The sequence below is a fragment of the Scyliorhinus torazame genome, chromosome 9, assembly GCF_047496885.1.
Source record: "Scyliorhinus torazame isolate Kashiwa2021f chromosome 9, sScyTor2.1, whole genome shotgun sequence".
Taxonomy (NCBI): Eukaryota; Metazoa; Chordata; class Chondrichthyes; order Carcharhiniformes; family Scyliorhinidae; genus Scyliorhinus; species Scyliorhinus torazame.
Genome location: NC_092715.1, coordinates 214,808,365 through 214,824,088, shown reverse-complemented (window position 1 = coordinate 214,824,088; position 15,724 = coordinate 214,808,365). Strand labels below are relative to the sequence as shown.

Genomic DNA, 15,724 nt, shown 5'->3' with positions numbered 1-15,724 from the left:
CCCGCTGGGCCAGCCGGTAACGGTGGACAGCCACCCGTCTGTGTCTACCCCGTCTGCCCTGACCATTGCCCCATCCCCCTCATCTGGGGAGGACTGGGCCTCTTCCTGCTGCTCCTCCACTCCGCCCTCCTCTGCCTGCGGCACATCGCCCCTCTGCTGGGCTATGTTGTGCAGGACGCAGCACACCACAATGATGCGGCCGACCCTATCTGACCGATACTGGAGGGCGCCCCCAGAGAGGTCCAGGCACCTGAAACGCATCTTCAGCACGCCAAAGCACCTCTCGATCACTCCCCTTGTCGCTACATGGGCATCATTGTAGCGGTTCTCCGCCTCATTGCGTGGCCTCCGTATAGGCGTCATCAGCCACGATCGCAATGGGTAGCCCCTGTCGCCCAGCAACCAGCCCCTCAGCCGGGGATGGCGTCCCTCGTACATGCCGGGGATGGATGACCGCGACAACACGAATGAGTCGTGTACACTGCCTGGGTGACGGGCGCAGACGTGCAGGATCATCATGCGGTGGTCGCAGACCACCTGTACGTTCATCGAATAGGTCCCCTTCCTATTAGTGAACACGGCCCTGTTATCTGCAGGTGGCCGAACGGCGACGTGCATCCCATCGATCGCGCCCTGGACCATGGGGAACCCGGCAATGGCAGAGAAGCCCACGGCCCGGGCATCTTGGCTGGCCCGGTCCACGGGGAAGCGGATGTAGCGGTGCGCCATGGCATAAAGGGCATCTGTCACTGCCCGGATGCACCGATGCACCGATGTCTGCGATATGCCGGACAGGTCCCCACTCGGTGCCTGGAATGACCCCGTTGCATAAAAGTTCAGGGCCACCGTAACCTTGACGGACACGGGGAGAGGGTGTCCCCCGCCAGTGCCACGCGGTGACAGGTGTGCCAGCAGGTGGCAGATGTGTGCCACGGTTTCCCGGCTCATCCGGAGTCTCCTCCTGCATTCCCGGTCCGTGAGGTCCTGGTATGACTGCCGGGGCCGGTACACACGGGGCGCCCTCGGGTGCCTCCGTTGCCGTGGGGCCGCGACGTCCTCCTCCCCCTCCTCATCCTGTCGGTCAGGTGTCCCTCCAGCCTGGGCGGCTGCCGCCTGCCCCTCTGCGGCAGCCTGCGCCGCCTCTCTGGCACGCTCCTACTCCTCCTCCTCCTCCTCCTCCTCATCCAGGGCAACATAGACATGAGCGGCTGCCACCACGGCGGCCAACATCGCTGGATGGTCTGAAAACATGACGGCCTGGTGGGGGGGAGGGGAACGACGACATGTCATCATTGCCCATATCCCCTCCTCCCCCCAGCCAGGTGGCATGGACCGCATGGGTCCAACTGTTGGAGGCTGGCACCTGGCCAGGTGGACCAACTCATTTGCCCTCCCATCACCCACCCCGACACGGACCCCCCCCCCCAACCTCCACCCCGGCACGGACCCCCTCCCCAACCTCCACCCAGGCACGGACCCCCCTCCCCAACCCCAAACCTCCACCCCAGCACGGACCCCCCCAACCTCCACCCCGGCACGGCCCCCTCCCCAACCCCCAACCTCCACCCCAGCACGGACCCCCCCCAACCTCCACCCCGGCACGGCCCCCTCCCCAACCCCCAACCTCCACCCCAGCACGGACCCCCCCCAACCTCCACCCCGGCACGGCCCCCTCCCCAACCCCCAACCTCCACCCCAGCACGGACCCCCCCCAACCTCCACCCCGGCACGGACCCCCTCCCCAACCCCGAACCTCCACCCCAGCACGGACCCCCCCCAACCTCCACCCCGGCACGGCCCCCTCCCCAACCCCCAACCTCCATCCCAGCACGGACCCCCCCAACCTCCACCCCGGCACGGACCCCCTCCCCAACCCCCAACCTCCACCCCAGCACGGACCCCCCCCCAACCTCCACCCCGGCACGGACCCCCCCCAACCTCCACCCCGGCACGGACCCCCTCCCCAACCTCCACCCCGGCACGGACCCCCCCCCAACCTCCACCCCGACACGGACCCCCTCCCCAACCTCCACCCCGGCACGGACCCCCTCCCCAACCTCCACACCGGCACGGACCCCCTCCCCAACCCCCAACCTCCACCCCAGCACGGACCCCCCCCAACCTCCACCCCGGCACGGACCCCCTCCACAACCCCCAACCTCCACCCCAGCACGGACCCCCCCCCAACCTCCACCCCGGCACGGACCCCCTCCACAACCCCCAACCTCCACCCCAGCACGGACCCCCCCCAACCTCCACCCCGGCACGGACCCCCCCCCCCAACCTCCACCCCGGCACGGACCTCCTCCCCAACCTCCACCCCGGCACGGACCCCCCCCCAACCTCCACCCCGACACGGACCCCCTCCCCAACCTCCACCCCGGCACGGACCCCCTCCCCAACCTCCACACCGGCACGGACCCCCTCCCCAACCCCCAACCTCCACCCCAGCACGGACCCCCCCCCCAACCTCCACCCCGGCACGGACCCCCTCCACAACCCCCAACCTCCACCCCAGCACGGACCCCCCCCCAACCTCCACCCCGGCACGGACCCCCTCCACAACCCCCAACCTCCACCCCGGCACGGACCCCCTCCCGGCACTCCCCCGGAGCCCAGCCTACTCTAACCACCCCCCCCCCCCCCCGCCGCACACACACACAAGCCGAGACACACCTCTCCTCAGGCAATCAGTCTGCGGCCACGCCATTTCCTGCCCAGAGCCAACCCCCCAGGCCGTCACTCACCTCCTCGCTGGTCGGCGTGAGCCTGGGGCACCGGGTCACGCCGATGAAAAGGAGGTTTGATTCACGTCGACGTGAACGGTCATCACGTCGACGGGACTTCGGCCCATCCGGAAGGGAGAATATCGGCAGGCCGAAAATCGGCTGCCTTGCGCAGACCCGTGACATTCTCCGCGGCAGCGGCGCCATTAACGCCCCGCCGACTTTTCTCCCTTCGGAGACTTCGGCGGGGGCGGGGGCGGGATTCACGGCGGCCAACGGCCATTCTCCGACCCGGCGGGGGGTCGGAGAATGACGCCCCATATGTCCCTGTCAGGCAGGGTGGAAGTGGTCGAGCGAGGGAACGATGGTTTACTAAAGTAGTTGAATCACTTGTCAAGAGGAAGAAGGAGGCTTATGTAAAGATGAGACGTGAAGGTTCAGTTAAGGCGCTCAAGAGTTACAAGTTAGCTAGGAAGGACCTAAGGAGAGAGCTAAGAAGAGCCAGGAGGGGACATGAGAAGTCTTTGGCAGGTAGGATCAAGGATAACCCTAAAGCTTTCTATAGATATGTCAGGAATGAAAGAATGACTAGGGTAAGAGTGGGGCCAGTCAAAGACAGTAGTGGGAAGTTGTGCGTGGAGTCCTAGGAGATAGGAGAGGTGCTAAATGAATATTTTTCGTCAGTATTCACACAGGAAAAAAACAATGTTGTCGAGGAGAATACTGAGATACAGGCTACTAGACGAGAAGGGCTTGAGGAGGAGGTGTCAGCAATTCTGCAAAGTGTGAAAATAGGTAAGTCCCCTGGGTCGGATGGGATTTATCCTAGGATTCTATGGGAAGCTAGGGAGGAGATTGCTGAGCCTTTGGCTTTGATCTTTATGTCATCATTGTCTACAGGATTAGTGCCAGAAGACTGGAGGATAGCAAATGTTATCCCCTTGTTCAAGAAGGGGAGTAGAGACAACCCCGGTAACTATAGACCAGTGAGCCTTACTTCTGTTGTGGGCAATGTCTTGGAAAGGTTGATAAGAATAGGATGTACAAACATCTGGAAAGGAATAATTTAATTAGAGATAGTCAACAAGGTTTTGTGAAGGGTAGGTCATGCCTCACAAACCTTATTGAGTTCTTTGAGAAGGTGACCAAACAGGTGGATGAGGGTAAAGCAGTTGATGTGGTGTATATGGATTTCAGTAAAGCGTTTGATAAGGTTCCCCACGGTAGGCTATTGCAGAAAATACAGAGGCATGGAATTCAGGGTGATTTAAGAGTTTGGATCAGAAATTGGCTAGCTGAAAGGGTGGTGGTTGATGGGAAATGTTCAGCCTGGAGTCCAGTTACTAGTAGTGTACCACAAGGATCTGTTTTGGGGCCACTGCTGTTTGTCATTTTTATAAATGACCTGGAGGATGGCGTAGAAGGATGGGAGAGTAAATTTGCCGGTGACACTAATGTCGGTGGAGTTGTGGACAATGCGGAAGAATGTAACACATTACAGAGGGACATAGATAAGCTGCAGAGCTGGGCTGAGAGGTGGCAAATGAAGTTTAATGCAGAAAAATGTGAGGTAATTCATTTTGGAAGGAATAACAGGAAGACAGAGTACTGGGCTAATGGTAAGATTTTTGGTAGTGAGGATGAGCAGAGAGATCTCGGTGTCCATGTACATAGATCCCTGAAAGTTGCCACCCAGGTTGAGAGGGTTGTTAAGAAGGCGTACGGCGTGTTAGCTATTATTGGTAGAGGGATTGAGTTTCGGAGACATGAGGTCATGTTGCAGCTGTACAAAACTCTGTTGCGGCCGCATTTGGACTATTACGTGCAGTTCTGGTCGCCACATTATAGGAAGGATGTGGAAGCATTGGAAAGGGTGCAGAGGAGATTTACCAGGATGTTGCCTGGTCTGGAAGGAAGATCAGGGGTGGATTTCTCCGCAATTGGCGCGATGTCCGCCGACCGGCGCCAGAAACGGCGCAAATCAGTCCGGCATCGCGCTGCCGCAAAGGTGCGGACGTCTCCGCATCTTGAGCGGCCGAGCCCTAGCTTTGAGGGGCTACGCCCGCGCCGGACTGATTTACGCCCCGCCAGCTGGCGGGAAAGGCCTTTGGTGCCCCGCCAGCTGGCGCGAAACTGACTTTGCCGGGCGGCGCATGCGCGGGAGCGTCAGCGGCCGCTCACGGCATCCCCGCGCATGCGCAGTGGAGGGGGTCTCTTCCACCTCCGCCATGGTGGAGACCATGGCGAAGGCGGAAGGAAAAGAGTGCCCCCTCGGCACAGGCGCGCCCCGCGGATCGGTGGGCCCTTATTGCGGGCCAGGCCACCGTGGGGGCACCCCCCGGGGCCAGATCGCACCGCGCCCCCCCCAGGACCCCGGAGCCCGCCCGTGCCACCTTGTCCCGCTGGTAAGAGAGGTGGTTTAATCCACGCCGGCGGGACAGGCATTCCAGCAGCGGGACTTCGGCCTATCCGGGCCGGAGAATCACCGGGGGGGGGGCCCGCCAAGCCAATATCCGGTGCCGGAGAATTCAGCAACTGGCGGGGGCGGGATTCACGCCAGCCCCCGGCGATTCTCCGACCCGGCGGGGGGTCGGAGAATCTCGCCCCTTATGAGGGAAGGCTGAGGGACTTGAGGTTATTTTCTTTAGAAAGAAGAAGGTTAAGAGGTGACTGAATTGAGGCACACAAGATGATCAGAGGATCAGATAGGGTGGACAGTGAGAGCCTTTTTCCTCGGATGGTGATGTCGAGCACGAGGGGACATAGCTTTAAATTGAGGGGAGATAGATATAGGACAGATGTCAGAGGTAGGTTGTTTACTCAGAGAGTAGTAAGGGTGTGGAATGCCCTGCCTGTAACAGTAGTGGACTCGCCAACATTAAGGGCATTTAAATGGTCATTGGATAAACATATGGATGATAAGGGAATAGTGTAGATGGGCTTTAGAGTGGTTTCACAGGTCGGTGCAACATCGAGGGCCGAAGGGCCTGTACTGCGCTGTAATGTTCTATGTTCTATACACACGCTCACTGTACACACACACACACTCACCATACGCACACACATACACCAGACACAAACAAACACTCACCATATACACACACACTCACCATACACACACTCACCGTATACACACAAACACTCACTATACACACACAAACACTTACCATACACATACACTCACACACTAGCGACACACAAACACTCACCATACACACATAAACACTCACCAGACACACAAACACTCACCATGGACACACACACAGACACACCATACACACAAACACTCACCATATACACACACACACACACCAGACACACACAAAGACTCACCATACACACACGCACACTCACCATATACACACAAACACTTACCATACACACATAAACACTCACCATGAACACAGACACGTACCATATACGCACACAATCACCATACACACAAGCTCTCATCAATACACACACACACTCACCATACGCACTTAAACACTCACCACAGACACACACATTCACTATACGCACACACACTCACCATACACACACACATTCACTATACACACACTCACCATACACACACAAACACTCACCATAGACACATAAACACTCACCATAGACACACACACTCACCATACACACACACACAGACACTCACCATACACACAGACTCATCATATACACACACACACTCACCATACATACACAGACACATCATACACACACTCACCCTATACACACAAACACACACTATATACACATACACTCATCATACACACCATACACACACAAACACGCTCACCATACACACACACACACTGACCATACACATATACACACTCGCCATACACACACTTACCAAACACACACTCATCATACACACAAACACTCGCCATACACACACATACACCAGGCACACATAAACACTCACTGTATACACACACACACTCACCATATACACACTCACCAATTACACATATACACACAAACACTCACTATATACACACACACACTCACCATACACACACAAACACTCACCATACACACATAAACACTCACCATAGACACACACACCATAGACACACTATACACACATAAACACTCACCATACACACTTAAACAATCACCGTAGTCACAAAAACACTCACCATATATACACTCACCATACACACACACACTCACCATACACACACAAACACTTACCATATACATACACTCACCATACACACACAAACACTTACCATATACACAGATACACACACACACACCAGGCACATACAAAGACTCACCATATACACAGATACACACACACACACCAGACACACATGCACACTCACCATACACACACACACAGACACACCATACACACACATACTCACAAACACTTACCATATACACACACACACATTCACTATACACACACACACACTCACCATAGACACACACACTTACCATACACACACACACGGGCACTCACCACAGACACACACTCACCATGCACACACACTCACCATACACACATAGACACACCATACACACACAAACACACTCACTATACACACACAAACACTCACCCTAGATATACACACTCACCACACACACTCACCACACACATTCACCACACACACTCACCATACACACATAGACACACCATACACACACAAACACACTCACTATACACACACAAACACTCACCCTAGATACACACACACTCACCACACACACTCACCACACACATTCACCACACACACACACACACTCACCATACACACACTCACCATACACACACAAACACTCACCAAACACACACATACACCAGCCACACACAAACACTCACCATATACACACACGCACTCACCATATACACTCACCATATACACACACATACACACACACACTCACCATACGCGCACAAACACTTACCATATATATGCACATACACACCAGAGACACACAAACATTCACCATACACACACGTACACTCACCATACACACACACTCACCATATACACACAAACACTTACCATATACACACACAAACACTCACCATATACATACAAACACTCACCATACACACATAATCACTCACCAGACACACACACACACTCACCATACACACATAAACACTCACCATATATACACACACATAAACACTCACCATGGACACATGAACACTCACCATACACACACACACCATACACACACAAACACTCACCATAGTCACACAAACACTCACCATAGACACATAAACACTCACCATAGACACACAAACACTCACCATAGACACATAAACACTCACCCTAGACACATAAACACTCACCATAGACACATAAACACTCACCAAAGACACACAAACACACACACACACCATAGGCAATAACAGTTGCCTCTGTCATGGCACGTGTACCCACGAGATTCCACTCGAGAGCTGTGAAGTGCTCATATAACTAACATCGGCAATTCCCTATTAGCAATAGCTTTCAGCTGTGCAGCCAGAGGCTGCTGACAGTCAGAGGGAGTAAAAGTGACCTTCAGCATATTACCACGGACAGGACTCTGACCTGGGCTGTTTGGTGGGAGGCAGCAGCTGAAGTCGCCCCTGCTGTGGTTGTACACAATCCGAGAGGGTGGCAAGTGGGACCCACGGGAGCACCTCAAGAAAACCCCAGCCTAGCGGCATCTCCACACTGATGGAACCCAGCTCCCCAACCCCCGAGATCTCTCCACGCGCCCCCCCTCCCTCGAGCAACGGTGCAGCAGCTCCAGTGCTCCCGGGTTCCATGCCCGATTTTGAAGATAGCTACTCACCTCCTCCGATCCCCTCAGCAGCCATTGTGCTTGGTTCCTGTGCTAAAGAGCGCCCACATATCCTCCTGCTGGGGAGCTGGTTCGATCTCGGGAGGCCATTAGATAGGACGTCCATCCCATTAATGAAATGTCCTTAATTGGTCTCAATTGGGGTCTCACCATGTCTAGACGGGATCAGGATCCCGCATAAGGGAGAGGACTGGTTAAGTTGGAAACAGATCGCCGACTGGCGTGGTTCCTGATTTTTGCTTATCCCACGACCTAACCGGCTTGCAAGGATCCGCGCCAGGCGAGACGCAGACATTGGATCGTGCCCTGAGTCTATGAAAACTCTGTAGGACTATTTCCAGCTCATCCCGAGCCTCATCAATGCCTTGCAAGGAGTACACATGCTATGTATTCTCCTGTACATTTCAGTTAATTTTAATTAAGCGTTGTTCTGTCATTTACGTATTTTGTGGTAATTCGATTTCTAGTACCTAAGCAGCCTCTGAAGACACAATTATCTCTCTGAACTACCCTACTTATCCCTTTATTCTCACTCAAATCCAACTCTTCTGACAAGTGCCAACCACTTCCAATCCTTTAGAATTTCTTGTGTCCATTCCCCCTTTTTTACCTTCAATACCCAAACCTTAAAGCTTAACCTTCAGCTTTTCACACAAATATTTGTCAAATTCTTGTTGGAAGTTCAAAATATAACAAAAAATGATAACTGAAGTTCGATTGATAGAATTTAATGTGCCACTTGTTTTAGTCAGCCAGGCAAATGAAGGACCAGGAACCCGGGTACTCACCGAAAACAGTGGGCTGCAGAGACGAGCCATCTGTTAGAGATGATGGAAGCACCACAGATATGTCGTCCGATCTGGAGGCTAACCTGCCAAGGCCATTCACCATCTACCGAGTCTGTGCCACCAACAATTTTACTGGAGAATGCAGATGTGGAGCCACAAGCTGTATAAAAGATAGGTATGTTTAAAATCTGGCACTTTGATCCCAAAACAATGGGTGGCGTTTTCCAGCCCACCCCGGAGCATATTTTCCAATGGCTGAGGTGGCCCACCATTTCTGAGCGGCAAGACCTTCCGATCCTACTGGTATCTATGGGGCTTTGTGTGCCCCGCACCCTCCGCCACTGAGGAACGTGCCACGGGGAGGGGTCGCACCATTTGGATTGGAAGATCCTCCCAGCGGGAAGGGCCAGAACATTTTGGCCAATAATTCAAAAGAAAAATCACATTGGAATATTTCCCATCTTCTGTAAGAATGCAGTTCTGCATATGAATGGAGAAAGGTTAAACTAACAAGTATCACACTCTCCATTGAGACTAATTCCCTGTGATCAATAAAAAGGAATTGCACAAGATATTCAAGTTTTTAAGACATTCGGCAACAAACAAACTAAAAACAACATTGGCTAAACATTATCTTGGAGGCAACTTATGCTTTAAGCAGCAGAAAATAACTTTCCCCATTAACTTTTACCACAATCTAAAATCCCATGCCTGTCACCCTGTCCCTTAAGTAGACATTCAATTTTCCCAGACCCAATCCAAAGTGATTTATTAGCTTCTGAGAGTTTACTTCCATTCTTTTCCTTTCCTATCCTTGTAACCTTTAACCCTAGAATTGTCTTTCATGGGGCGTCATTCGGCGGGGGCGGGAATCGCGCGCGCCGGTTGGCGGGCCCCCCCCTGCGATTCTCCGGCCCGGATGGGCTGAAGTCCCGCTGCTGGACTGCCTGTCCCGCCGTCGTGGATTAAACCACCTCTCTTACCGGCGAGACAAGGCGGCGCGGGCGGGCTCCGGGGTCCTGGCGGTCCAGGGGGTGCCCCCACGGTGGCCTGGCCCGCGATCGGGGCCCACCGATCTGCGGGCGAGCCTGTGCCGAGGGGGCACTCTTTTCCTTCCGCCTTCACCACGGTCTCCACCATGGCGGAGGCGGAAGAGACCCCCTCCATTGCGCATGCACGGGGATGCCGTGAGTGGCCGCTGACGCTCCCGCACATGAGCCGCCCGGCAAAGTCAGTTTCGCTCCAGCTGGCGGGGCACTAAAGTCCTTTCCCGCCAGCTGGGCACTAGCCCCTCAAGGTTAGGGCACGGCCGCTCAAGATGAGGAGGATTCCGCACCTTTGGGGCGGCGCGATGCCGGACTGATTCGCGCCGTTTTTGGCGCCGGTCGGCGGAAATCGCGCCGATTGCGGAGAATTCCGCCCGACATTCTTCAGGTACAGGGCAGAGTGAAAGGCAGGATAAGCAAAACGAGGGCTCCCTGGATGGCGAGCCAGATGGAGAATATGTTGAAACGAAAAGGGAAGGGGCGGATTCTCCAGTCAACCAGCCGTGTGTTCCTCGGCAGCGCGCCCTCACCATCAGCGGGATTCTCCGTTCCCGCCACCTGCCAATGGGATTTCCCATTGCAGCCGCCCCATGCCGCCGGGAAACTTGCAGGCATGGGTGCCGGCGAAACGGAGAATTCCACTGGCGGAGAATCCCACCCAAGGGGCGAAATTCTCCGTTATCGGCGCAAAGTCCGCCGATCGGCACAGAAAACGGCGCAAATCCGACTTGCGTCACGCCGCAAAATTCGTCGCGATGTCTCCGGCCCGAAATGGGCTAGCAGCGATGTAACGGGACCGCGCTTGCTCACGTGGTTCACGCCGTGCAGCGTCATACATGCCGCACGGCGTGACGGCTCATAAGGATGCGATGCTCCCCCCCACCCGACCGGAACACCCGACCGGATGGCCGGCCGCCGCTCAGCCCTGAGGTTCCAGTCACGGGATGTGGAGGCGCTCCTGGACGCAGTGGAGCAGAGGAGGGAGGCCCTGTATCCCAGGCACGGCCGCAGAGTTGCCCCACGCCACAGCCGGCGTCTGTGGAGGGAGGTGGCAGAGGCCGTCACCGCTGCGGCCCTGACACCACGGACAGGCACCCAGTGCCACAAGAAGGTGAACGACCTCGTCAGATCAGGCAGGGTGAGCCTCCCCCCCTGCCCGATATCCATATCCCCCATCCCCCATATCCCCCATATCCCCCCTCCCCCATATCCCCCCTCCTCCATATCCCCCTCCCCATATCCCCCATATCCCCCCTCCCCCATATCCCCCTCCCCCATACCCCCATATACCCCCTCCCCCATATCCCCTATATCCCCATCCCCATATCCCCCCTCCCCATATCCCCCCTCCCCATATCCCCCTCCCCCATGTACCCCATACCCCCCTCCCCATATCCCCCATATCCCCCTCCCCATATTCCCCTCCCCATATCCCCCCTCCCCCATATCCCCCCATCCCCATATCCCCCCTCCCCCATATCCCCCCTCCCCCACATCCCCCCTCCCCATATACCCCCTCCCCCATATCCCCCTGGGTGCGACGGTGTCAGACATGGGGAACGGTTTGCGAGGCCTGGGGCTTTCCGTACAGGTGGCATCTGTGGCCCAGGACATGGCTGCCCTCTCACAGGAGGTCATGAGCCAGTGCCAGCGCCAGATGGCAGAGGCGCTCAACGCCATGGCCCAGTCTCTGCAGGCCATGGCCCAGTCTCAGCAGGCCTTGGCCCAGTCTCTGCAGGCCATGGCCCAGTCTCTGCAGGCCATCGCTGATGGCATCGGCGCCATTGCCCATGTGCGAGCCGGCGTCGCACTGTCACAGACAGGGTTTGCCAATTCCCTGGGCTCCATGGCTGCAAACCTGCAGACCCCTGTCGATACCAGCACGGGCCTCCAGGACTGGCAGCGCCAGATGTCGGGGGGGCGTCGAATGGCCAGTCCGTTCGCATCCCCCACCCATGTAGGGGCCTGGGGGCCATCGGGCACCCTGAGGGAGGAGGAGGTGGTGTGGTCCGTCCCGGGTCCCCCTGTAGGGGAGGTCCCGGAACACCGCGACACCTCGGACTCCCCCCCTTCCGTCCCAGGTGCATCGGGTGGTCAACGGGCAGGACAGGCTGGCAGCTCGCCATCCCAGTCACCTGGGCCGCAGCCTGGCCCATCTAGGCCGCCAAAGGGATCCCGTGTCAGAGGGCAGGAATCACAGGAGTCCACCTCCAGTTCCGCTGTACCGTCTGGGGAACCACGTAGACGTAGTCAAAGGGCCCGTAAGGCCAAACAATTAGACACTGAGTAAGTTGGCACGGATGCAGGGCACAGATGAGTTTTAGGGGCTAGGGCACGTGCATGAACTCCTTTGGTTATTAAAGTCAATGTTACACCTACAGAAGCTGCCTTTGTGCTCTGTCCAAAGCGTGCGGGGGTGTCATGTACGTTGAGCGCAAGTGTGTGTGTGTGAGGGGTGGTCTTACCTCAGCCCCAGGTGAGTCTGCCCCTTCCCCCTGGGCCGCCTTCAACATCCCCCGGGCAGAGGACGGGACCGTGCGCTGCAGTGTCACAGCCGCATGCTGGGATGCTCCGGGTGGATGGTAGTACTGTGGCCATGGGTCAGACATAGCCCAATGATGTGGAGCCAGGAGCTCATCGCAGGGCGGGTTGTCATCATCCTCCATGGCCTGCAATAGACACGCATCCACCGGCAACTGTGTGAGCCCGGCTGTTGTGCCGCAGGTGGATCGGCAATGGGGGGGGGGTGGTGTGCATGCGGGTGGGGTGGGTGGGGTTGGGGAGGGGGGTGAGGGCGCTGGGTGGGTGGATGGGTGGGAGGTGTGGGTGGTCGGCTGTTGCCATGGTGTGCGGTCTGTGGCCATACTACCCGATTCCCACGTCCATCTAGTCAGTGAAGCGGGCGGCTATCAGTCTGTCCCGTGCCCGCTGGGCCAGCCGGTAAGGGTGGACAGCCACCCGCCTGTGTCTACCCCGTCTGCCCTGACCATTGCCCCCATCCCCCTCATCTGGGGAGGACTGTGCCTCTTCCTGCTGCTCCTCCACTCCGCCCTCCTCTGCCTGCGGCACATCGCCCCTCTGCTGGGCTATGTTGTGCAGGACGCAGCACACCACAATGATGCGGCCGACCCTATCTGACCGATACTGGAGGGTGCCCCCAGAGAGGTCCAGGCACCTGAAACGCATCTTCAGCACGCCGAAGCACCTCTCTATCACTCCCCTTGTCGCTACATGGGCATCATTGTAGCGGTTCTCCGCCTCATTGCGTGGCCTCCGTATAGGCGTCATCAGCCACGATCGCAATGGGTAGCCCCTGTCGCCCAGCAACCAGCCCTTCAGCCGGGGATGGCGTCCCTCGTACATGCCGGTGATGGATGACCGCGCCAACACGTATGAGTCGTGTACACTGCCTGGGTAACGGGCGCAGACGTGCAGGATCATCATGCGGTGGTCGCAGACCACCTGTATGTTCATCGAATAGGTCCCCTTCCTATTGGTGAACACGGCCCTGTTATCTGCAGGTGGCCGCACGGCGACGTGCATCCCATCAATCGCGCCCTGGACCATGGGGAACCCGGCCATGGCAGAGAAGCCCACGGCCCGGGCATCTTGGCTGGCCCGGTCCACAGGGAAGCGGATGTAGCGGTGCGCCATGGCATATAGGGCATCTGTCATTGCCCGGATGCACCGATGCGCCGATGTCTGCGATATGCCGGACAGGTCCCCACTCGGTGCCTGGAATGACCCCGTTGCATAAAAGTTCAGGGCCACCGTAACCTTGACGGACACAGGGAGATGGTGACCCTGCCAGTGCCACGCGGTGACAGGTGTGCCAGCAGGTGGCAGATGTGTGCCACGGTTTCCCGGCTCATCCGGAGTCTCCTCCTGCATTCCCGGTCCATGAGGTCCTGGTATGACTGCCGGGGCCGGTACACACGGGGCGCCCTCGGGTGTCTCCGTTGCCGTGGGGCCGCGACGTCCTCCTCCCCCTCCTCGTCCTGTCGGTCGGGTGTCCCTCCAGCCTGGGCGGCTGCCGCCTGCCCCTCTGCGGCAGCCTGCGCCGCCTCTCTGGCACGCTCCTCCTCCTCCTCCTCATCCAGGGCAACAGAGACATTAGCGGCTGCCGCCACGGTGGCCAACATCGCTGAATGATCGGAAAACATGACGGCCTGGGGGGGGGGGGCCAACGACGACATGTCATCGTTGCCCATATCCCCTCCTCCCCCCAGCCAGGTGGCATGGACCGCATGGGTCCAACTGTTGGAGGCGGGGCACCTGGCCTGATGGACCAACTCACTTGCCCTCGCATCCCCTTCCCCGGCACGGGCCCCCATCCTCCTCCCCGGCACGGGCCCCCCATCCCCCTCCCCGGCAGGGACCCCATCCTCCTGCCCGGCACGGCCCCCCCCATCCCCCTCCCCGGCATGGGCCCCCCATCCTCCTCCCCGGCACGGACCCCCCCCCCATCCCCCTCCCCGGCACAGACCCCCCCCCATCCCCCTGCCCGGCACGGGCCCCCCATCCTCCTCCCCGGCATGGGCCCCCCATCCTCCTCCCCGGCACGGACCCCCCCACATCCCCCTGCCCGGCACGGGCCCCCCATCCTCCTCCCCGGCACGGCCCCCCCCCCATCCTCCTCCCCGGTACAGCCCCCCCCCCCCACCCCCCTCCCCGGCACGGACCCCATCCTCCTCCCCGGCACGGACCCCCCCCCCCCATCCCCCTCCCCGGCACGAGCCCCCCATCCTCCTCCCCGGCACGGACCCCATCCTCCTCCCCGGCACGGACCCCCCCCCCCATCCCCATCCCCCTCCCGGCACGGACCCCATCCTCCTCCCCGGCACGGCCCCCACCCCCATCCCCCTCCCCGGCACGGGCTCCCCATCCTCCTCCCCGGCACGGACCCCCCCATCCCTCTCCCCGGCACGGACCCCATCCCCCTCCCCGGCACGGACACCATCCTCCTCACCGGCACGGGCCCCCCATCCCCTCCCCGGCACGAGCCCCCCATCCTCCTCCCCGGCACGGACCCCATCCTCCTCCCCGGCACGGACCCCCACCCATCCCCATCCCCCTCCCGGCACGGACCCCATCCTCCTCCCCGGCACGGCCCCCACCCCCATCCCCCTCCCCGGCACGGGTTCCCCTTCCTCCTCCCCGGCACGAACCCCCCCATCCCTCTCCCCGGCACGGACCCCATCCCCCTCCACGGCACGGACCCCATCCTCCTCCCCGGCACGGGCCCCCCATCCTCCTCCCCGGCACGGACCACATCCTCCTCCCCGGCACAGACCCCCCCCATCCCCCTCCCCGGCACGGGCCTCCCATCCCCCTCCCCGGCACGGACCCCATC

General features: G+C 58.5%; 1 protein-coding gene across 6 annotated transcripts in view; it reads right to left on the bottom strand.

Annotated features, from left to right (window-relative positions):
• LOC140429730 (transmembrane protease serine 11B-like) overlaps positions 1-15,724 on the bottom strand; it is a 142,282-nt gene that overhangs the window by 30,815 nt on the left and 95,743 nt on the right. For all 6 annotated transcript variants that reach the window (XM_072517072.1, XM_072517068.1, XM_072517073.1 and 3 more), the window contains one exon: positions 9,326-9,485. In XM_072517072.1, the coding sequence (XP_072373173.1) occupies positions 9,326-9,485 (160 nt within the window). The remainder of the gene's footprint in view (positions 1-9,325; positions 9,486-15,724) is intronic.